We start from the raw sequence: 24,063 nt of genomic DNA, 5'->3' as shown, positions 1-24,063 counted from the left end.
ACCTCTTTTGCTTGGTAGACAGTGTCCTCCTGAGCCGCGGGAGCGGCAGGTTCAGGGATCTTGTTGTGGAAGACAGACAAGACCAACGGCTTGAGCAATGAGACATGAAAAACATTATGAACTCTGAGTGTAGAGGGAAGGTGGAGCAGTAGGATACAGCACCCACTCATTCTGTGACTGGGAACGGGCCAATGTACCTCGGAGCCAAGCGCATAGGAGGAACCCGCAGGTGAAGGTATTTGGTACTTAACCATACTTTGTCCCCGAGAAGGAATGTTGGAGCTGGACGTCGCAGACGGTCTGCGTACCTCTTCGCCGTGACTGCCGTGCGTTGTAGTTTCTCCCGAGTAGAGCCCCAGAGATTGTGTAACTGTTGGGCTGTGAGTTGCACGGCTGGTGATGGCACCGCCAATGGCAAAGGCAAAGGAGGTCGGAGATGTCTCCCATAGACTACCTGGAAGGGAGACCTGCCGGTGGCCGAATGCCTGTGGTGATTGTAAGAGAATTCTGCCCAGGGGAGTAAAGCCACCCAGTCATCTTGTAGGTCTCCCACGAAGGCTCGGAGGAAAATTTTCAAGGTTTGGTTTGTGCGCTCCGCTTGGCCATTGCCTTGGGGATGAAAGGCAGTTGTGAAATCTAATTGGACCCCGAATTTCTTGCAGAGGGCTCTCCATTATTTAGCCGTGAACTGTGAGCCCCAGTCGGAGGCAATATGGAGAGGCAGTCCGTGTAGGCGAAAGATGTGCTGAGTGAAAAGACTAGTGAGCTCGGGTGCCATTGGTAATTTAGTGAGGGGGACGAAGTGGGCCATCTTTGAAAACCTATTGATCATGACCCATATCACTATTTTCTCTTCCAAAGGTGGTAAATCCACGATGAAGTCGGTCGACAAATGGGTCCATGGTTCGGTGGGGATAGGTAACGGTTGAAGGAGGCCCCACGGGCGACCAGTCAGCGTCTTTTGTTGAGCGCAGGTCAGGCAGGAGATGACGTAGAGACAAACATCTCTCCTGACCTGAGGCCACCAGTATTATTCGGTCAGCAGATCCAAGGTCCGAGCGACCCCGAATGACCTGTGGTCAACGAGTCATGAGTCCGTGATAACACCCTCTTGCGGAGGTGAGCCGGCACGACCTTCATAGGAGCCACCTCTGAAGCTGCGAGAAGGACTTTGGCTGGATCGAGGATATATCGAGGCGGATTAGGGCTATCCTCCGTTTCTGTCGTGCGAGAGAGGGCATCGGCTCTAATATTCTTGGAGGCTGGTCTGTACCAGAGGAGGAAATTGAAGCGGCTAAAGAAAAGCGACCATCGAGCTTGTCGAAAATTGAGGCGTTGGGCTCGGCACAAGGATTCTAGGTTCTTGTGGTCCGATTAGATGATCACAGGGTATTGGGCCTTCTCCAGCCACTGACGCCACTCCTCCAGCGCGAGCTTGATGGCCAGGAGCATCTTGTCACCAATACTGTAATTTCTCTCTGCCGGAGAGAATTTTAGAGAATAATAGGAACATGGTAGGGGTTTGCCTTTAGTGGATAACTGGCTCAGGACAGCCTCTACTGCAAGATCAGATGTGTCTTTCCATCCGATGGGTCGATGGATCGATGTCGATGGCGTCTTTTCTCCTGATGTTCCTTCGATGCCAAGGAAGACGCTATCGAGGATACCGATGGCGTCGGTGATGGACGGTCATCGGACCTTTTTTCTCCTCGATGTTTTACTACCGAGGGAGGTGTCATTCTTGGAGACGATGTCGACAATGACGATGGGATTTTCTTAAATAATTCTTCCATCTTGTCCAAACGGGCATGCCTGCCCTTCGGTGTCATCTGGGCACAAGTTGTACAAGCCCGGACATCGTGGCCTGATCCCAGGCACAGAACGCAGACATTATGGGGGTCGGTAATCGACATAGTCCGGTTACAATCCGGACATTTTTTGAACCCGGAGGCCATAATGAAAAAACTAGGCCGAATAACGGTTGATGACCGTCGGGAACCGTTAGTGAGGTGACCGGAATCGACCGGAAAACTATTCAAAAAATGTACTCACCGAAACTATGTCGAAGGGAGACCCGATGACAATGAAAATGTGACTGAAAAAGTTTTCTTCCCTAAGGAAAAAAGTGAGGGAAAATTTCCCAGAGCTCCTAATCTGCTTTGCTTACAGCAAGGCGGAATAAAAGAGACTGAAGGGAGACCCCTGTGGCTGAGAATATCATGGCATGCTGGGCATGCTCAGTAGGCTCAGAGTGCCAGCCAAAAGTTTCTAGAAACTTTTGACAGACGTTTTCCGTACCAGGGCTCCATCTGATGAGGTCACCCATATGTGAGGACTATCATCCTGCTTGTCCTGGGATAAAAATCTTAGCCCCTTGCAGCTGGTCTAGTAACTCAGGAATCAGAGGCAACGGGTACCTGTCCTGCCATGTGATGGCATTGAGGCCGCGTAATCGATGCAGGGTCGGAGTGACCCATCCTTCTTGGCCACAAAGAAGAACCCGGCCCCAGCGGAAGAATTAGAGGGCCGAATGAAGCCTCTCTCCAAATTCTCCTGAATGTACGATGACATAGCCCAAGTTTCCGGGAGCAACAAGGGGTAAACCCGCCCCCTGGGAGACGTAGTGCCAGGGATCAGGTTTATGGCACAGTCAAAGGGCCGGTGTTCCGAGAGGAGTTCAACTTTCTTCTTAGAGAAGACATCTTCAAAATCTTGGTACTGTGGCAGGAGTGCCATGGGCGTGGTCAAGAAAGGCACACTGGGACGAGGAATATCTATCAGGCAGGATTCAAAACAAGACCGGCCAGATGCAATCTGAAGTGTATCCTAGTGTATAACTGGGGAATGTTTCTGCAGCCAGGGCAAGCCCAAGATGATAGGGTGAATGGACCTCTCCAGTATAAGGAAAGAGATTTCTTCCATGTGTAGAAGGCCAGTGCAAAGAATCAAGGGCTTGGTGCAGGTAGAAATACTCCCCGGGAGGAGAGTACCGTGAATAGAAGATACCCGGATAGGAGGAATTCAGGGTTGGACCCCAATCTGCAACTGCCGGACGAGGTCTTCAAGGATGAAATTCCTTCCTGCTCTGGAGTCAACCAAAGCCAGCGTATCAAACATACCCCCGGGGTAGACGAGGGTAACCGGTACAGTGCATGAGGAGGCAGAACTTGTATTACCTAGGGTCATCTCCCCAATGATCCCTAGGTTCTTGCGTTTCCCAGCCGCTTACCACATCAAGCTAGAAAGTGCCCCTTGCTGCCACAATATAGGCACAGGCCCTGAGTGCAGTGCCGTCTTCTCTCTTCCTGCGAGATCGGACCTCAACCCAATTGCATAGGCTCAACGCCATGGTCTCCGGGAGAGGCAGAGGAGGAGGGTACTGGTCGGAGAAACGTAGACCCCGAGTTACCGGGTTTACGACCGGACTTCCCTTCATGAAAGCGGCGTTGGATTCGGCAGTCAACCCGTCCAGCCAGATCAATCAGGCTATTCAGGTCATCCGGAAGGTCCCTCGCCACTAGCTCGCTTTGGAGTCTTGAAGAGATACCTTCCAAGAATATGCCATGGAGGCTGTCGTCCCTCCAGTCTAGCTCGGCTGCCAGGGTACGGAATTCCACCGCATACTTGGCAAGAGACCGATTGCCTTGGCATAGCTGGAGTAGCTCAGTGGCGGCAGTGGGTCTACGAGAAGGCTCGAAGATATGTCAAAAGAACGAGACAAACTGTTCCAGATTCCCAAGAAGGGGGTCTTTACACTCCCATAGCGGAGAGGCCCAGGCCAGGGGTTTCCTGTCTAGCAAAGAGATAATATGACTGGTTTTAATCTGATCCGTAGATAACTGCGAGGGCAGCAGATTGAATCGGATGCAGCACTGATTGAGGAATCCATGGCAGTACTTCGCTTCCCACGAGTACCGTGAAGGTGCCGGGAGTTGTGTGGGCGTTGCCGGTCCGTGATAGGCCACAGCAACTGGCGCAGGAGGTACAAGTGCAGGTGTTCCATCAATTCGATTGGCCAGTCTCTCTACGGTCACCATCAGAGCATCAAGAGAGACTTCCTGTTGCTGCAGACACTGGGCAATTCCGGGATTGGCCTTTAAGCCTGCCACATCCGCCGGATCCATGGCCTTGCAAACTGTTGGATTAGTGGACCCTTGAGCCGACTTGGACAGATGATGGCACACTGTGGAGATACACAGTGGGTGTCGAAGCCGGGAGGCGGCACAGGCAGGAGACTAGGAGGATCTTCACCACCGGAGACCCGAGGTCCCCCCAGGAGGAGCCCGTGAGGACCTGGGCCGCTTGGACTTACAAGCGGTCTCCTGCGAGTCAGTTTCCCGAGGATGGAGCAGTAGAGCTGGAGCCAGTAGGCCAACTGGAACTTCACCACTGGAAACCCGCAGTCCCCCCGAGAGGAGCTCGTGAGTACCCGAGCCACTTGGACTTAGGCGAGACCTCCTGAATAGGCACCGAAGTAAGGAACCAGTAGACGAAAGCCAGGGTCAGAAGCCAGTGGACGAAAGCAAAGTCAGAAGCCAGTGGACGAAAGCCGGGGTCAGAAGCCAGTGGACGAAAGCCAGGGTCAGGAACAGCAACTAGCAACTCTTAACCAGAGTGAACCTTGTTGCAAGGCCAGGAGTGGAGTTGGTACAGGGTTTAAATACCCTGGGAGCGTCTGATGTCACTCCTGGGAGGTGCTGTGTATTCCCATGCTGGCCCCTTTTAGAATCGGGTCCCTGCGCGAACGCGCCCCTGGGGGGCAGGGCTAGCCCAGACTTGGTGGCGTCTCCCTCACAGAGGGAACGTCGAGAAGAAACTTGCCGGCCTAACTAGGCCTCAGGAATGCCGCAGCAGCCACCAGACGTCCCGGGTAGGTGGAGGGCCGGCCTGCGGACCTCCACGGATCGGGACCGTAACATTCTTGGCCAATCTGGGGCTACTAGGACCACTCGAGCCTTCCCTTCTCTACACACTGGTGTAGCAGGAAATGATCCTGTAGCAAGGACCTGTTCTCCAGTGATGTATTGTCCTCTCAAACTGAGGACAAGTCTCCCAGGGCTACTGTCCAGGAGGGAAGGGTTAGGCTGACCATCATAGTTGGTGATTCAATTATAAGAAATGTAGATAGCAGGATGGCTGGTGGACGTGAGGACTGCCTGGTGCGAAGGTGGCAGACCTCACGCGTCACCTAGATAGCATTATAGACAGTGCTGGGGAGGAGCAGGCTATTGTGGTACATGTGGGCACCAACAACATAGGAAAATGTGGGAGAGAGGTTCTGGAAGCCAAATTTAGGATTTTAGGTAGAAAGCTGAAATCCAGAACCTCCAGGGTGGCATTCTCTGAAATGCTTCCTGTTCCACGTGCAGGTCCCCAGAGGCAGGCAGAGCTCCAGAGTTTCAATGCGTGGATGAGACGATGGTGCAGGGAAGAGGGATTCAGTTTTGTAAGGAACTGGGGAAACTTTTGGGGAAGGGGGAGCCTTTTCCAAAAGGATGGGCTCCACCATAACCAGAGTGGAACCAAGCTGCTGGCACTAACTTTCAAAAAGGAGATAGAGCAGCTTTTAAACTAGAACAAGGGGGAAGCAGACAGTCACTCAGCAGTGCATGGTTCGGAGAAATGCATCCTTGAAGGATACTAATGAAACAGGAGAGCTAGGGCATCCCAACAGAGAGGTTCCAATAAAAGCAAACATAGTCCATGTGCCTATATATAAAAAATCACCTGAGCTAAAGATTTCCAAATTATCCCTAACAACTGGAAAGCAGGTTGTTAATACAAACAAAAAACACACTTTGAAATGTCTGTATGCCAATGCCAGAAGTCTAAGAAGTAAGATGGGAGAGTTAGAGTGTATAGCAGTAAATGATGAGATTGACATAATTGGCATCACAGAGATTTGGTAGAAGGAGGATAACCAATGGGACAGTGCTAAATCAGGATATAAATCATATCACAATGATAGGGAGGATCAACTTGGTGGGGGTGTGGCACTTTATGTCCGGGAGGGTAAACATTATACAAGAGACTAAATGCTCAGTAGAATCTATATGGGTAGAAATCCCATGTGTGTTGGGTAAGAGTATAGTGATAGGAGTATACTACAGCCCACCTAGACAAAATGGTCAGACAGATGATAAAATGCTAAGAGAAATCAGGGAAGCTAACCAATTTGGCAGTACAATAATAATGGGAGATTTCAATTACCCCAATATTGACTAGGTAAATGTAACATCAGGACTTGCTAGAGACAAAGTTCCTGGATACAATAAATGACTGCTTCATGGAGCAATTGGTTCAGGAACCAACAAGAGAGGGAGCTATTTTAGATTTAATACTTAATGAAACACAGGATTTGGTGAGAGTGGTAACGGTGGTAGAGCCACTTGGCAATAGTGATCATAACATGATCAAATTTAAACTAATAACTGGAAGGGGGACAATAAGTAAATCTACAGCTCTAACACTAAGCTTTCAAAAGGGAAACTTTGATAAAATGAGGAAAATAGTTAGAAAAAAACTGAAAGGTGCAGCTGCAAGTGTTCAACAGGCATGGACATTGTTTAAAAATACAATCCTAGAGGCACAGTCCACATGTATTCCATGCATTAAGAAAGGAAGGCAAAATGATTACCGTCATGGTTAAAAGGTGAGGTGAAAGAGGCTATTTCAGCCAAAAAAAATCCTTCAAAAATTGGAAGAAGGATCCATCTGAAGAAAATAGGATAAAACATAAGCATTGTCAAGTTAAGTGTAAAACATTGATAAGACAAGCGAAGAGAGAATTTGAAACGAAGTAGGCCATAGAGGCAAAACCTCATAATAAAAACATTTTTAAATATATCTGAAGCAAGAAACCTATGAGGGAGTTGGTTGGACCATTAGATGATCGAGGAGTTAAAGGGTCTCTTAGGGAAGATAAGGCCACTGCAGAAAGACTAAATGAATTCTTTGCTTCCGTGTTTACTAATGAGAATGTTGGGGAGATACCAGTTCTGGAGATGGTTTACAAGGGTGATGAGTCAGACGAACTGAACCAAATCACTGTGAACCTGGAAGATGTAGTAGGCCAGATTGACAAACTAAAGAGTAGCAAATCACCTGGACCGGATGGTATGCATCCTAGGGTGCTGAAGGAACTCAAAAATGAAATTTCTGATCTATTAGTTAAAATTTGTAACCTATCATTAAAATCATCCATTGTACCTGAAGACTGGAGGGTGGCCAATGTAACCCCAATATTTAAAAAGGGCTCCAGGGGTGATCCGGGAAACTATAGACCAGTGAACCTGACTTCAGTGCCGGGAAAAATAGTGGAAACTATTCTAAAGATCAAAATCGTAGAGCATATAAAAAGACATGGTTTAATGGAACACAGTCAACATGGATTTACCCAAGGGAAGTACTACCTAACAAATCTGCTTCATTTTTTTGAAGGGGTTAATAAACATGTGGATAAAGGTGAACCGGTAGATGTAGTGTATTTGGATTTTCAGAAGGCGTTTGACAAAGTCCCTCATGAGAGGCTTCTAAAAAAACTAAAATGTCATGGGATGGGAGGTGATGTCCTTTCATGGATTACAAACTGGTTAAAAGACAGGAAACAGAGAGTAGGATTAAATGGTCAATTTTTTCAGTGGAAAAGGGTAAACAGTGGAGTGCCTCAGGGATCTGTACTTGGACCGGTGCTCTTCAATATATATATATATATATATATATATATATACATGATCTGGAAAGGAATATGACGAGTGAGGTTATCAAATTTGCGGACGATACAAAATTATTCAGAGTAGTTAAATCACAAGCGAATTGTGATACATTTCAGGAGGACCTTGAAAGACTGGAAGATTGGGTATCCAAATTGCAGATGAAATTTAATGTGGACAAGTGCAAGGTGTTGCATATAGGGAAAAATAACCCTTGCTGTAGTTACACGATGTTAGGTTCCATATTAGGAGCTACTACCCAGGAAAAAGATCTAGGCATCATAGTAGATAATACTTTAAAATCGTCGGTTCAGTGTGCTGCGGCAGTCAAAAAAGCAAACAGAATGTTAGGAATTATTAGGAAGGGAATGGTTAATAAAACGGAAAATGTCATAATGCCTCGTATCACTCCATGGTGAGACCGCACCTTGAATGCTGTGTACAATTCTGGTCGCCACATCTCAAAAAAGATATAGTTGTGATGGAGAAGGTACAGAGAAGGGCAACCAAAATGATAAAGGGGATGGAACAGCTCCTCTATGAAGAAAGACTGAAGAGGTTAGGGCTGTTCAGCTTGGAGAAGGGGGGGATATGATAGAGGTCTGAGGGGGGATATGATAGAGGTCTTTAATGAGTAGATGTGAATTGGTTATTTATACTTTCGGATAATAGAAGGACTAGGGGGCATTCCATGAAATTAGCAAGTAGTACATTTAAGACTAATCAGAGAAAATTCTTTTTCACTCAACACACAGTTAAGCTCTGGAATTTGTTGCCTGAGGATGTGGTTAGTGCAGTTAGTGTAGCTGGGTTCAAAAAAGGTTTGGATAAGTTCTTGGAGGAGAAGTCCATTAATAATTATTAATCAAGTTTACTTAGGGAATAGCCACTGCTATTAGTTGCATCAGTAGCATGGGATCTTCTTGGTGTTTGGGTAATTGCCAGGTTCTTGTGGCCTGGTTTGGCCTCTGTTGGAAACAGGATGCTGGGCTTGATGGACCCTTGGTCTGACCCAGCATGGCAATTTCTTATGTTCTTATCTTTTGCAGTATACTTCCTATAAGTAACCAAGGAGGAAAGACATACAGTAGTATTTCTTCTGACCATGTCTGCATCAGTGCATCTATCCATTCACTGTCATACTCTATTTCAGCTGTAAAAACAAATTACTTTTCCATTCTTGCATGTTGCCATTAGATCCATCTGCAGAGTGCCCCCATCTTCATTCTATCTTGTGTTCAACTCCTACTCCCCTGGATCTGAGACTGTGACTTAAGAAATTGTCTTGATTGGTTTTTTTTGCCCACAATATGAAGCATGGATATTTGTTATAGATTCTTCTCTGATCAAGATAACAGACAATTTGTCTCCTTGGAAATATCCAGATTCTGAACCCCTCCCCATTTGTTTATGAATGCCACTGCTTTGCACTGTTTCATATAATTCTCACAGCTTTCCCCTTTATAATTTGGAGAAATTGCAATGCCTGTTTTTATTGCCCTGTACTCTAACCTGTTGATTAAGACCATTGATCTTGTGCTTTCTGTTTTTGACAGTGCGCCCCCCAACCTTATAAACTCGCATTCATGGTTACAACTATCCATGATGGTGGCTTTAACACTCCTTTTTGAAGATTTGCTTTCTTCGTCCACCATATTAGATCTTTCCTTACTGAGAAAAGGAGAGGAATTTGATTTCTTATATTGGTCCCGAGCCTTCTATCTGGAAAGGAAACAACTCTGCAATGGCCTCATGTGTGCTCTTGATCAAACCACTAAGTCTATTGTTACCACCATACTTCAAGAGTTACAGATAGTCCCAAGCTCTTGAGGCCTCTTGTTTAACAAAGTTCTTCACTTGTTCAATTATTTTCTTTATGCTTTTGGGAGTTAAGTACACCTGACCTTTCTCTGTGTTAAAAAGTGTCCCTGAGTATTCTGTTTGGGACGGCTGAAGATTGCTCTTTGTCTGGTTGATGATCCAACCCAGACTTTCTACCACATTCACTACTCTGGATGTTGACCTTACTCCTTCTTGAAAGGTTTTTGCTCTGATCAGCCAGTTGTCTAAATGGGGTGAACCATTAGCTGTTGCTAGCCCGAACAAAACAGATTCTGGAAAGATGGCAGACTATAAATTCTGTATATAAATAATGTTTTCCAGCAATACAGAAGCAAATATATCACTGATGGCCCTCTCATTGGAATATAAAAATAAGCTTCTTTGAGGTTTAGTGATGCTAGAAATTCATCTCTCTGCACCGTGTTCATGACTGAACGAAACATTTCCATTCGAAAATTTGGAACATATAGACTTCTGTTCGCCCCCTTTATATCTAATATTGGATGAAATGTACCATCTTTCTTTGGTATCACAAATATATTGAACAACATCTGTATCTTTCTTCTTGGTATGGAATTAGATAAATAGCCTGCAAATTATTCATTTGTTTAGAGTGGCTTGCCCTGCTGCTTTCTTTGATGGAATTATGCATAGTGATGCCATGAAGGTTTCTTTTACTTGGCAGACTAGTTCCAAGGCATAAAATTCATGTATGATATCCAAAACTCATTGGTCCACAGGTATAATGGATCCACTCCTGGTAAAATCTTTGAAGATGGTTGTACCAATGAGTGGATATGCCAAATCTCATTGGATAGCGTAAGAGGCAGAACATAGCCTTGAGGAGTCTGTTTTTGTTTTTCTGGCTCCCCAAAAGGAATGCATTTGACCCCTGGGTCTCACAGATTGGTAGACAAATTGCAACCAACACAATGTCTCTTGTCTTAAAATTGGGAATGCCCCTAAAAGATCTGTAGGATGTTCCATTTCTGTCCTCTGGCAGTTTCTGAGGTTTTGATTCTCTTAAATTCTTAAATACCTTTTCGAGCTCATCTCTAAATAATAATAAGCCCTTGAAAAGTAATTTACATAAGCATGACAGACCATAAGCTTGTAGTCCAATTCTTTAGCCAAAGTAACCTTCTTTCTCCCACCAATAAAGCTGAAGGCCATGAAGTAGCTCTTACAAGTTCCTATAAACCGTCTGAAATATATGCAGCCGCAGACTTAAGCCTTACCATATCTTCCTGTTCTTGAAGTTGTTGACCCAGCGAAGAAGAGCTTTTGATACATAACTTGTGCAAATTGTCACCTGAGCAGACACAGCACTTGTGGTGAAGACCTACTTCAGAATAAACTCAAGCTTCCTATCTTGTGTGTCCTCCTTCTACTATTTATTTATTTTATTTATTTGTACAGTTTTATATACCGTCATTCGGTTTAGCCATCATAACAGTTTACAAGATTCAAACAGAATACAGATAAATTAAACATAGTTGATCATCTCAAAAATAACAGTGGGAGGGATGAAGGGAAGGGGGAGAGGTCAGGGGGGAAAGGAAGAGATGGAGAGACAGGGAAAGTAGGATGGTAACGGTATTGGGATTTATAAGTTCAAATTGGTATGACTATGGTTGATGCCGGTTGTTGTTTCTGTTCCTTTCTTGCGTGGGTTTGGTCGGTGGTATTGATTGTAGTTAGATTGTTGATTTAACTGATTGTTAATGTAGACTTTGTGGAAAAGCAAAGTTTTTAGTTCTTTCTTGAATGTTTTGATGTTAGTTTGTGTTCTCAAGTCAGGTGGTATGGAGTTCCATCTTTTTGGGCAGGCGATAGAGAATGCTCTATTTCTTGTGGTTGATAGGTGAGCATCTCTGATGGGAGGAATTGTTAGACAAAATGTGTTATTTGATCGAAGGTTCCTGTGGGTATTTTGTGGAGTGATTTTTAAACCTGTTTGTTTTTTATGATCAGAGTGTACTAATTTTTGTATAATGGTCAAAATCTTATATTCAATTTGGGATTTAATAGGAAGCCAGTGTAGTGAAATTAATATGGGGGTGATGTGATCGTTCTTTTTTTTTCCAGTTAGAATTCTAGCTGCTGAGTTCTGTAGAATCTGCAGAAGTTTGATGTGGTATGGAGGCCAATCAGTAGGGAATTGCAGTAGTGTATGGTTGAGAAAATTATTAGTTGCAGAACAGTTCTGAAGTCTAACAACTTTAGGAAAGGTTTTATACTTCTTAGGATTAGGAGTTTATGATATCCTTCTTTGATTTTGGTTGTTATGTGGTTATTGTAGGATAGTTTCTGTCAATGATTACTACAAGGTTTCTGGTGTGAGTGACAGGGGATATTGGGTTAGTTTGATTGTTATTGTGAGTTGAGGTGTGGTGTTAGATTGGGTTTTTTGTCCATGATGATTATGAGTTTTAATTTCGTAGCTGGGTTCAAAAAAGGTTTGGATAAGTTCTTGGAGAAGTCCATTAATGGCTATTAATCAATTTTACTTAGTGAATAGCCACTGCTATTAATTGCATCAGTAGCATGGGATCTTCTTAGTGTTTGGGTAATTGCCAGGTTCTTGTAGCCTGGTTTTGGCCTCTGTTGAAAACAGGATGCTGGGCTTGATGGACCCTTGGTCTGACCCAGCATGGCAATTTCTTATGTTCTTATGTTCTAAGGAGTTGTCTGATTGAGTCAAGTAGAATAGATGTTTCTTTATATGTTTCGTCAATGGAGTTTTTGATGGGAATTAGAAGTTGTATGTCATCTGCGTAGAGGAAGTGGGTGATTTGCAGATCATTTAGTAGCTGGCAAATGGGTAAAAGGTATATGTTGAACAGAGTGGAAGATAATGCTGAGCCTTGTGGAACTCCAGTATTGAGGTTAATTTTCTTAGAGATGTTATTGTTGAAAGATACTTGGTAGCTTCTGTTGGAAAGATAGGATGTGAACCATTGTAGAGTAGTGTCAGCTAAACCAATTTCTGTAAAACGTTCTAGGAGTATTTGATGGTTTACTGTATCAAATGCTGCTTAGAGGTCGAGGAGTATGAGTAAGTATTGTTTTCCATTGTCGAATCCTCTAAGTATAGTGTCGTTTAATGAAAGAAGGAGATTCTCAGTATTGAGGTTCTTTCTGAATCCATATTGGGTTGGGGCTAGGATGTTATTTGTTTCAAAGTATTCATCAAGTTGGGAGTGAACTACTTTTTCAATTATCTTGGCTATGAAGGGTAGGTTAGAAATTGGGCGGTAGTTAGTTAGGTTTTTTGGGTCGAGGTTATTCTTTTTTAGTATAGGTTTGGTTATTGCTGATTTGAGGCAATTGGGATAAATTCCTTCAGTAAGAGATAGGTTGATGATCTTGGTGATTGTTTTTGTTATAATAGGTTCGATTGCCTTGAGGCTTATGTGGATGCTGTCCAGAGGGTGGTTGGCGGGATTCATTTTCTTGATGATTGATTGGATCTGGATAGTGGAGGTAGTGTCAAAGTTTGTCCATTTTGACTTTACCTTTGTACTGAAACATATTTTATTGTTAAAGAATTCAGCAAAATCATCACTTTTGTGAGAGGAGCAGGTAGTTTTCTGGGTTGTCTTTGTGAGGTATTGTACTATTGAGAAGAGCATTCTGGGATTGTGATGGAATATGTTGATTTTTTTTGAGAAGTATTCTTTCTTTGTGTTATTGATGGTGAATTTATATTGTGCTAGGTAGATTCGGTATTTGTTTAGTGTGACTGAAGTTTTGTTCCGTCTCCATTCTTTTTCTCTTTTTTGGAGTAAACGTTTAGAAGCTCTGATACTATCATTATACCATGGATTATTGTGTTTTGATTGTTTTATTGTTTTAGTTATGATGGGATTGATGTTATCAGCAACTTTTTTAGTGATTATTAGCCAAGATGTTGTGGCTTCAACAGAGTTTGGTAAGTTTATGTTAGTTAGTTCAGTTTGAAGAGTTTCTTGTAGTAGTTCAGTGTTGAATGGGGGGCGATATGTTATTATAGTCTGTGGGTTTTGAGGAGGAGTAAGGATGGAGTTAGTAGTCAAGGATGCTCGAATTAGGTGATGATCAGACCAGGGTATTTGTGTGACGTGAGTTGCGATAGTATTCCAATCATTAGTATTGACGAATATTAGGTCAATAGTGTGACCTACTTTGTGGGTTGGAGTATCAACCACTTCTTTTAGTTGTAATGTTGATAGAGCATCAATGATGGTTTGGCAAGTTTTTGAGTAGTTGATTGTATCAAAGTGTATGTTGAAATCTCCCAGGATGATGATGGGTTTGTTAAGCAAGATATTATTCATGATATATTCGATTAGGGGTGAACAGTTTTTGTCAAGTGATCCTGATGGACAATAGACAAGGCATATTTGGAGTTTAGCGGAATCAAATAATGCAATTTCAAAGGGTGCAGTTATGTTTGTCAGCTGTAGTTTTTTTTGGAGATTAACATTAAACCACCACCTTTTTTTCTCTTTCTGGGAATTGAGAAAATGTTGTATACTAGATTGTTTAGTTGGTTTATGAGTACAGTATCTGTGTTTTTAAGCCAGGTTTCTGTTATTGCAATGAAGTCTGGTTTAGAATCAATGAGCATGTAATTGATTAAAGGTATTTTCTATACAATAGAGTGTGCATTGACTAGTATGAATGAAAGTAGAATATAATTTGAGAATTGAATGTATGTGTGAGTTTTTGGTTTTTTTTATATACCAACATTCGATCTCAACTGAGATTGAATCAGTTGGTTTACATTCAGGTATTTCTTACAATCTAAGTTTTTGTACCTGAGGCAATGGAGGGTAAATGAGCATGTAATTGATTAAAGGTATTTTCTATACAATAGAGTGTGCATTGACTAGTATGAATGAAAGTAGAATATAATTTGAGAATTGGATGTATGTGTGAGTTTTTGGTTTTTTTTATATACCAACATTCGATTGAATCAGTTGGTTTACATTCAGGTATTTCTTACAATCTAAGTTTTTGTACCTGAGGCAATGGAGGGTAAAGTGACTTGCCCAAGGTCACAAGGAGCGATAGCAGGACTCAAACCCTGGTCTCCTGGTTCATAGTCCACTGCTCTAACCACTAGGCTATTCCTCCTCCCTATTCTCTATCAGATTTTTAAGTTGCTGTTTTTTTTGAGTATCTAGGATTAGAAGGTGTGTGTTTCCATTGTATTGGTTGTTTTATTGGGCGTGTGGTTATTTTATTTTGATTTGGGAGTTTACTTGTTGCGTCCATAATTATTGATTGAAATTCTAATTGTTAAACAGTCTCTTGTGAGAATGATAAGAGGAGAGTAGTTGCAAGAATGGAATTATGTGGTATATAGTTGGGAAGTGATTTGTCAGCAATGACTAATATTATTTGAATAATGTCCAGTTGAGGAGGTAAAAGGGAGCACTGAATGGGCTGCACGAAGGGGCGCGCAAAGGGGCCTGCTCCTTTGGACGCGCTCCTTCGGCGTGCGACACACAGCGCCTGGGATGAGTGAGTTTTTTAATTAACTCACCCGGCTCCTCCTTCAAGCTAAGGGGGCGGTCTGAACTTCCTGGTATCGCTGTGTTCCGCTGGGGGTGGTGCTGTGCTTCTATCTGTCCGTCTCACTCTGAAGTCAGTTGGTGTTTGTGGTCTCCGGTGTCGGGTCCTGGCGTTGTAATCCTCTTCTTTGCTAGGTAACAGACTTTTGCTGCACGAGAGCGCGGCTTCGCTCTTAGGCACAGGTAGTTGGGCTGAAATAAGAAGTTCCTCTGTAGTCAGAGGGGGGCGCCGGGGTGAGTGCGTTTTTGAATTAACTCACCCGGCTCCTCCTCCGAGCTCAGGGGGCGATCTGAACTTCCTGGTATCACTGTGTTCCGCTGGGGGTGGTGCTGTGCTTCTATCCGTCCATCTCACTCTGAAGTTGGTTGTTTAGTTGTCTTTCTTGTGATTGCTGAGCAATAGCGTCCACCTTGGCTAGTTGGAAAAGTCACTCTTGAACCTCTAGAGGAAGTGGATAAAGCTTATTTAGAACTCTTAAGCGCCTGTAACCAGTCTCTGGAGAGTTCCATTCAGATAAGACCACATTTTCAATTTCCGAGTGTTAGGAAAAGGCAGTTGACAGTTTTCTTATTCCTTTAATAATGAGGTCCCAGACAGGGGTCTCCTCTACTTTGGTTTCTAACAGTCTGAGCACTGAAGCTACTTGAGCAATTAGAGAAGAAATCTCACCATTATGGAACAGTAGTAAAACTGCGTTACCTTCCCCTTCCGAAAACAGTTCCCCTTTCTCTAGGGAATCATAGGTGTTCCCCATCATAGCATCCTCCAGATCATCCTGTGGTAAATCAATATGATGTGGAAGAATCAATTCCTCTTGGGGATTTGTAGACATGAATTGTTAGAGAGGCTTATTGATGTGGATGGTGGATGTGACTGCAACTGAGTTACACACAGTATGTTGATTCTATAGATTCATATTGCCCCTGGAGTGCACAAATTTTGATGCAAAACTTTAAATTGTGAGGAATAAGTACTTGTAGAGGGCAAGTTAGGAATAGAAACATTCTCTATCAGATTTTTTCAGGACTACTAAGTTTGCAGATTTGTTTCTTTAAACATCGTGGCCATTTCAATGACTGAATTTGCTTGCTCTACAACCTTGGGGTAAGCTGAAAACCCTTTACTTAAGGAGTTAGCAACTGAATTCAGGTTCTTAGATGCAATCTGTGTCTTACTCAGCTTTTAAGAGCTCAGTTATTTTCAGTTCACCACAAAAACAATAGAGCAGGCAGAGCCTGAATCAGTACCTGAACGTTTGTTTCCACAGTCAGGGCAGTGACGGTTTCTTTCTATCATGTTTACAATTAGCTACTCTCCTAATATTATCTATTAACTGGTAAAATACTCTGAAGTAGCAGTTGTATTTAAAAGCTTTATTCCATTAAATACCCCTTATGGTTTGTACCAATCGACCAATTGAGGAACTAAGGAAGCAGACAAACTTTTTTTCTTTTTTTTAATTTACAGGGCAAATGCTGCTGAAACACAGCTCAGAGGCAAATCTGAAAGGGATCTTCTTGCCTGCAGAAAATTTTGGATTAATCAGTAAAGGCTCTAACTAGACCTTGTTTCAAAGGAAGGGAACAAATCCATGCTCGCTAAACTGACAGCCTATCAGTAACCTGGCCACCAACAGACTGTCTGGGAGTCTTTTTCATTTTACATTTTCTCTTTTGTCTTATATATTTTAAATAAAAAGCTTTCCTCTCAAAGCCTCTAGAACTCCTGCACTAAACAGAAGTTCGTCTCAACAGCTGGAAGCAGAAAAAACTGGCTTACGCATTTTCTATTTAGGTTAAGTAGAGGTAGTGATGTCATAGAATTAAAAAAAAAAAAGCCAATGTTCTGCCAACATCAGCTGAAGAGGGCTGAAACCCAAATATTCTGGACTGGTGTTAGCAGAAAGAAATGAATAATTTCTTAAGAGTTTCAAAGAATGATTAGCATAAAATTATTCCCTTTCTTGACAGTAGATATTTGGGAAAATCCAATATTTGGCTGCTGTTCTCCAAGTGAAGGCCTAAATCTCTGGGGTGAATCGACCCCAAAGATACCTTTTCTTCCACAGGAAAACAAAAAGCAGAAAAAAAAGATATTTCTCCTTTAAGTTTACTTACACTTCTTCCTGAAGAGTCGCAAGAGCAGTCTCAATTTCGGACTTTGAGATGTCTCCATCCAAATGAGCCAAATATGCATACAGAAATGAGAAGGTTGTAAATGGAATGCGAGCAGGTCCTCCATCTGGATCTTTTGTCAGAATTTTCACAGGCATGTTTCAGAGCACTAGTAATAGACTTCAAGTCCCCATGAAAGTGAACAAAAAAAAAAAAAAACACACATTAGCCTGGGGTAGCAAACCTTTTGAGCTGCAGCTCCCTTTTCCATCTATACAATTGGATGGGCCTCCCTCTCCAAGTTGGGGTTAAGAGGAAGAGGGATAGAGACAAGATAAAGATAGATAAATATATATATATAGATATAATTATATCATATTTATATATATAATCATAGAGTGGCTTTTGTTTAAAGGGATAGATGCACATTTAACATGACTACCATAAATCATACGTTCCCCACCTCTTCACCTTTATTATACTTAATCAATTTACTACCCCCAAAAATATTGAAAGTAGGGGAAAGGAAGGTTTCATACACCCACCACAAACTTGCTACCTCCATAGCCTTGTATGTCATGTTTTCAGATTGTTTGAATCATGAACCTGCCTTCCTCCTACCCACTCCGATTTTATTCAATTTTTTTCTTAAAATCAAAAAATCATTTTTTAATATTTTTCAAAAATTTGTGTGCACAAAACCCTTCCCAATGTCAACCATCTGTTTATTAGTAGCACTCCTGATCTTAATGACAATATTAATTTTCTTGGAAATCCCCTATATGTAACATTACTTCATTCAGTACTCAAATGTCTCTAGGTATTCACAGTGTTTCTATCACTTTGGAGTGCTGTAATATAGAAGTAATTTACTTCGGTATCGGTCATCGCTTTGAATTCAAAGTTTATCATCAGTCTTCCGCTGCACAGGATATGAAGTTCAAAGAAAAAGCCCAGGTGGGACAATATATAAAAAGTGATAGAAACACTGTGAATACCTAGAGACATTCGAGCACTGAATGAAGTAATGTTACATATAGGGGATTTCCAAGAAAATTAATATCGTCATTAAGATCAAGAGTGCTACTAATAAACAGATGGTTGACATTGGGAAGGGTTTTGTGCACACAACTTTTTGAAAAATATTAAAAAATGGTTTTTTGATTTTAAGAAAAAAATTGAATAAAATCGGGTAGGAGGAAGGCAGGTTCATGATTACAACAATCTGAAAACACTGCATACAAGGCTACGGAGTAGCAAGTTGTGGTGGGTGTATGAAACCTTCCTTTCCCTACTTTCAATATTTTTGGGGGTAAATTTGATTAAGTATAATAAAGGTTGAAGAGGTGGGGAACGTATGATTTATGGTAATTGTCACAATAGTCCCTACCACTAGCGAGGAGAGTGAGTAATTTGTCATTTTAACATGATGACATGAGTTTAAATGTGTCAGCTAGAGATTGATCCATTCAGTGCCAAATAGGTTCAAATTGCTTCTTCTTTCTTTAGACGCTGAATAAGATCAGTCAGATCTACTAGCTTAGCCCTAACAAGAAACAGAGCTTTCTCAGTTTTTGGTCCTTCCTTGTGGAACTCTATACCAGACAGTATCCGAATGACATCTAATCGAAATGAATTCAAAAAGATGGTTAAAACCTTTCTATTTAATAAAGCATACAATCTCAGTACCACCATTTAAATGTTTACTCTGAATTACCCATATCTGCTTGATACTTGTAAAGAAAGAACTATTTTTGTTTTATTGTGTCTTATGTTCAAATTGTTTTTATTGTGTATGTAAATTGTAAACCGCCTAGACAGACACGTAAGTGACCCCATGTGCGGTATATAAAAAACTTTTAAATAAAATAAAAAAATAAAAATAAGAAATAAGGGACTGATTCATTCCCCCGGAGGCAGAAATTGCCAGAATTTCAAAAAAACGAATCACTCTCTCATGAAATTGCAATAAATGCAGGGTACAGATTAAGAATATTTAGATAAGTGCACTTAGACATGATATAAGTTTTACTTGCAATCAAAAAATTGTTCAAGTGATCCAGGCCCTATGATAATAAGCATGGTGCATAAACACACCTGCCTATCGCAGCAACTCTGGCACAGCATCCCCCACTCAACATCTACCTCTCACTCTCTGCCATGTCATGAATTCCCCTTCCTTTGCCCCATATGCACAATGCCCAGCATCTCTTCTCTCTATCACTCTGTCCAACATCTCTCCTCTTTTCCTCCCTCCAGCATCCTCCTCTTTACTGTGAAATAGAACTAGCTCAGCACTCTTCAGTGGCAGCTCTCAAGGATACTTTACTTGGGAAACTAGGATAGAAAAACAACAAAAATTATATACAGTTACATGTTTCTGTACATAAGGATTGTGCTGGTATGACAGACACAATAGGCAGGGATGAAGATGGAGACTCACCTCACTAGTGCAAGTTACATCCTCTATATATGACCCTTTTTCAGTGCTTCCCCTTCCTGTGTATGATTAGGTGACACAGCCTAGAATGTTAACCCCTTGCTGTCACATTTAAGACTAATCAGAGAAAATTCTTTTTCACTCAACGCACAATAAATCTCTGGAATTTGTTGCCAGAGGATGTGGTTAGTGCAGTTAGTGTAGCTGGGTTCAAAAAAGGTTTGGATAAGTTCTTGGAAGAGAAGTCCATTAACTGCTATTAATCAAGTTTACTTAGGGAATAGCCACTGCTATTAATTGCATCAGTGCATCAGTAGCATGGGATCTTCTAGGTGTTTGGGTAATTGCCAGGTTCTTGTGGCCTGGTTTGGCCTCTGTTGGAAACAGGATGCTGGGCTTGATGGACCCTTGGTCTGACCCAGCATGGCAATTTCTTATGTTCTTATGATGCTGTGCTATCATTCTTCCAACAAAAGTATGATCAGGCTAGTTGGCCCACGTACATAGGACTTAGTTTGGGTTAAGTTACATATGTATTTTTAATAAAGCAGAGTTGCTTACCTGTTACAGGTGTTCTCACAGGACAGCAGAATGTTAGTCCTCACATATGGGTGACATCATCAGGATGGGGCCCTACCACGGAACACTTTTGTCAAAGTTACTAGAACTTTGACTTGGCACACTGAGCATGCCCAGCATGCCCCCAACGCTGCATCCAGCAGGGGTCTCCCCTTCAGTCTCATTTATAGTAAAAGTACGAACAAAAAATAATAAATCGTAAGCGAACCCAACTCTGCGGGATGGCGGGCGGGTTTCGTGAGGACTAACATCCTGCTGTCCTGTGAGAACACCTGTTACTGGTAAGCAACTCCGCTTTCTCACAGGACAAGCAGGATGGTAGTCCTAACATATGGGTGAATAGCGAGCTGAGGATGCCCAAGAAAATATACCAAAAGCACCCAAAGACGTGCAACAGGCACAACAACAGGGGTGGGTGGGCATCCTGAAAATCCAGTGGGCCGCTGGAAGGAAGTTGGGTTATTACGCTGAGAATAGATTGCGTAGAACAGACTGGCCAAAAATGGAATCTTGCTTGCCAGCCTTGTCCAGGCAATAATGAGCTGCACGTAGCAGCTCTGCAGATGTCAGTAAGGGGCACGAACGGAGGTGCGCTACTGATGTTGCCATGACCCTTATAGAATGTGCTTTCACGTGTTCTTGCAGTGGAAGGCCTGCTTGTGGGTAGCAGAAGGAAATTCAGTCCGCTAGCCAGGAGGATAGAGTCCGCTAGCCGGGAGGATAGAGTCCGCTAGCCAGGAGGATAGAGTCTGGTGAGACGGACAGTGAAATGCTAAGAGAAATTAGGGAAGCTAACCAACTTGGTAGTGCGGTAATAATGGGAGACTTCAATTACCCCAATATTGACTGGGTAAATGTATCATCGGGACACGCTAGAGAGATAACGTTCCTGGATGGAATAAATGATAGCTTTATGGAGCAATTAGTTCAGGAACCGACAAGAGAGGGAGCAATTTTAGATCTAATTCTCAGTGGAGCACAGGACTTGGTGAGAGAGGTAACGGTGGTGGCGCCGCTTGGAAATAGTGATCATAATATCATCAAATTTGATTTAATGACTGGAAGAGGAAAGCAAATGTTGCTTACCTGATGTAACAGGTGTTCTCACAGGACAGCAGGATGTTAGTCCTCACAAATGGGTGACATCGAGGATGGAGCCCACCATGGAAAACGTCTGTCAAAGTTTAACAGAACTTTGACTGGCCCCTACTGGGCATGCCCAGCACGGCACTGACCCTGCAGCCAGCAGGGGTCTCCCCTCAGTCTGATTTTCAAAGCTACAGGCAGTGCCGAAAAAGTAAAAATAAAACGAACCCAACACCGCGGGGTGGCGGGCGGGTTTCGTGAGGACTAACATCCTGCTGTCCTGTGAGAACACCTGTTACATCAGGTAAGCAACATTTGCTTTCTCACAGGACAAGCAGGATGGTTGTCCTCACAAATGGGTGAGTACCGAGCTGAGGATGTCCTGACTTGCACCAAAGGCACCCAACGGCGTGCAACAGGCACAACAACTGGGGTGTAATTTGGGAACGGGCATCCGCACCCTACCGGGAAGGTGGAAGGGTGTTGGTACATCAAGTTGGAAAAAGGTTACGCAAGACAGATTGGCCGAAGATGGAGTCCTGTCTTCCAGCTTTGTCCAAACAATAGTGGGCTGCAAAGGTATGGAGAGAACTCCAGGTTGCAGCTTTGCAGATGTCAGGAAGCGGCACCGATCGAAGGTGTGCCACTGAAGTCGCCATGGCCCTCACAGAGTGTGCTTTAACACGGTCTTGGAAAGGAATGCCAGCTTGCTGATAGCAAAAAGAAATGCAGTCCGCCAACCAGGAGGAAAGAGCCTGCTTACCCACAGGTTGTCCTAACTTGTTAGGATGGAAAGAGACGAATAATTGAGTGCTCTTTCTGTGAGAAACTGTACGGTCTAGATAAAAAGCTAGAGCCCGTTTACAGTCTAGGGTATGCAGGGTCTGTTCCCCTGAGTTGGAGTGCGGCCTGGGAAAAAAGATAGGTAGTATGATGGATTGATTGATATGAAACTCCGAAACTACCTTAGGTAAAAATTTAGGGTGAGTGCGGAGTACCGCTCGGTCCTGCAGGAGCTTAGTGTAAGGCGGATAGGTAACTAGGGCCTGTAATTCACTAACCCTGCGAGCTGAAGTGATAGCCAAAAGGAATAACACTTTCCAAGTGAGATATTTCAAGTCACAGGAGTGCAGAGGTTCGAAAGGTGGTTTCATTAGACGACCAAGAACCAGATTTAGGTCCCAAGATGGGGCCGGAGGACGTAAGGGTGGCTTCAGATGGAGCAAGCCTTTAAGAAAGCGTGTTACCAGGGGTTATACTGAAATAGGGACACCTTCGATACCTTTATGGAAGGCGGCTACCGCACTGACATGCATCCTTATGGAAGAGGTTTTAAGACCTGATTCTGATAGATGCCATAAATAGTCCAAGAATTTAGAGATTGGACAGGAAAGGGGATCAAGGGACTGAGAAGTGCACCATGATGTGTACCTTTTCCATTTATATGAATAGGATCTTCTGGTGGAGGGCTTTCGCGAAGCTATCAGGACACGAGAAACTGAATCCGAAAGGTTAAAAGGCTGAAGGACTAACCTTTCAACATCCATGCCGTCAGGGACAAGGCCTGGAGGTTGGGATGGAGGAGGCATCCGTCGTTTTGAGTGAGTAGATGCGGGTCCTTTCCCAAGGGAATGTGCCTGCAGATGGAGAGATCCTGAAGTATGGGAAACCACACCTGGCGTGGCCAGTGCGGTGCTATCAGGATCATGGTTCCTCTGTCCTGGCGTAGCTTCACGAGAGTCCTCGACAGAAGAGGAAGTGGAGGGAATGCATAGAGCAGACCGGTTGTCCACTTGAGGGAGAAGGCATCCCTCGGCCGAGAGTGCTGGCTCCGAATGAGAGAGCAGTAATTGTCCACTTTGTGGTTCTGAGGAGACGCAAAGAGGTCTATGTGGGGATAACCCCACTTGTGAAACAGAGAGGTCGCTACCAGAGGATTGAGTGACCACTCGTGTGGTTGGAAGACACGGCTCAGCTGGTCTGCCAATACATTGTCTACTCCCGGCAGGTAGGTGGCCCTGAGGTACATGGAGTGGGAGAGGGCTTCTGCCCAAATCTGCACAGCTTCCTGACACAGAAGGAAGGAGCCTGTGCCTCCCTGCTTGTTTATGTACCACATGGCCACCTGGTTGTCTGTCTGGATCAAGATTATCTGATTCGATAGGTGAGCTTGGAAAGTTCTGAGCGCGTAGCGGATTGCTCGCAGTTCCAAGAAATTTATCTGGTGTTCAGCTTCCTCTCGAGACCAGAGTCCTTGAGTTTGTAAATCGTCCACATGGGCCCCCCAACCGATGTGGGAAGCATTGGTGGTTAGGATTACTTGGGGATCTGGTAGAAGAAAAGGTAAGCCCTGAAGGAGGTTGACTTGAGTCGTCCACCACGTTAAAGACAGGCGTAGCGCTTGTGTAATTGTGACAATGGTGGACAGAGGCTGAAGAGCTTGAATCCATTGGTGTCGCAGAGTCCATTGGGTAACTCTCATGGCCAGTCGGGTCATGGGAGTGACTTGAACCGAGGATGCCATGTGTCCTAGGAGAACGAGGAATTGGCGAGCCGTGGCAGTGTTTTGAGACTGGAGCTGGTGAGCTAGGGATATTAGAGTCTGGACCCTGTGATGAGGAAGGTAGGCCTTTGCCTGTAAGGTGTCCAAGTCTGCCCCAATGAAGGATAAGGTTTGAGATGGGACTAAGCAAGATTTCTCGTAATTGACAAGAAACCCTAAGGAAAG

At 43.4% G+C, this 24,063-nt stretch overlaps 1 protein-coding gene across 1 annotated transcript in view; it reads right to left on the bottom strand.

Annotated features, from left to right (window-relative positions):
* ROPN1L (rhophilin associated tail protein 1 like) overlaps positions 1-24,063 on the bottom strand; it is a 296,316-nt gene that overhangs the window by 132,218 nt on the left and 140,035 nt on the right. Inside the window, 2 exon segments of the mRNA XM_029590038.1 lie at positions 17,234-17,376; positions 17,378-17,410. Coding sequence (XP_029445898.1) covers positions 17,234-17,376; positions 17,378-17,410 — 176 coding nt within the window.

This window comes from Rhinatrema bivittatum, chromosome 2 (genome assembly GCF_901001135.1).
Source record: "Rhinatrema bivittatum chromosome 2, aRhiBiv1.1, whole genome shotgun sequence".
NCBI lineage: Eukaryota > Metazoa > Chordata > Amphibia > Gymnophiona > Rhinatrematidae > Rhinatrema > Rhinatrema bivittatum.
This window is presented reverse-complemented; position numbering and strand designations above follow the sequence as displayed.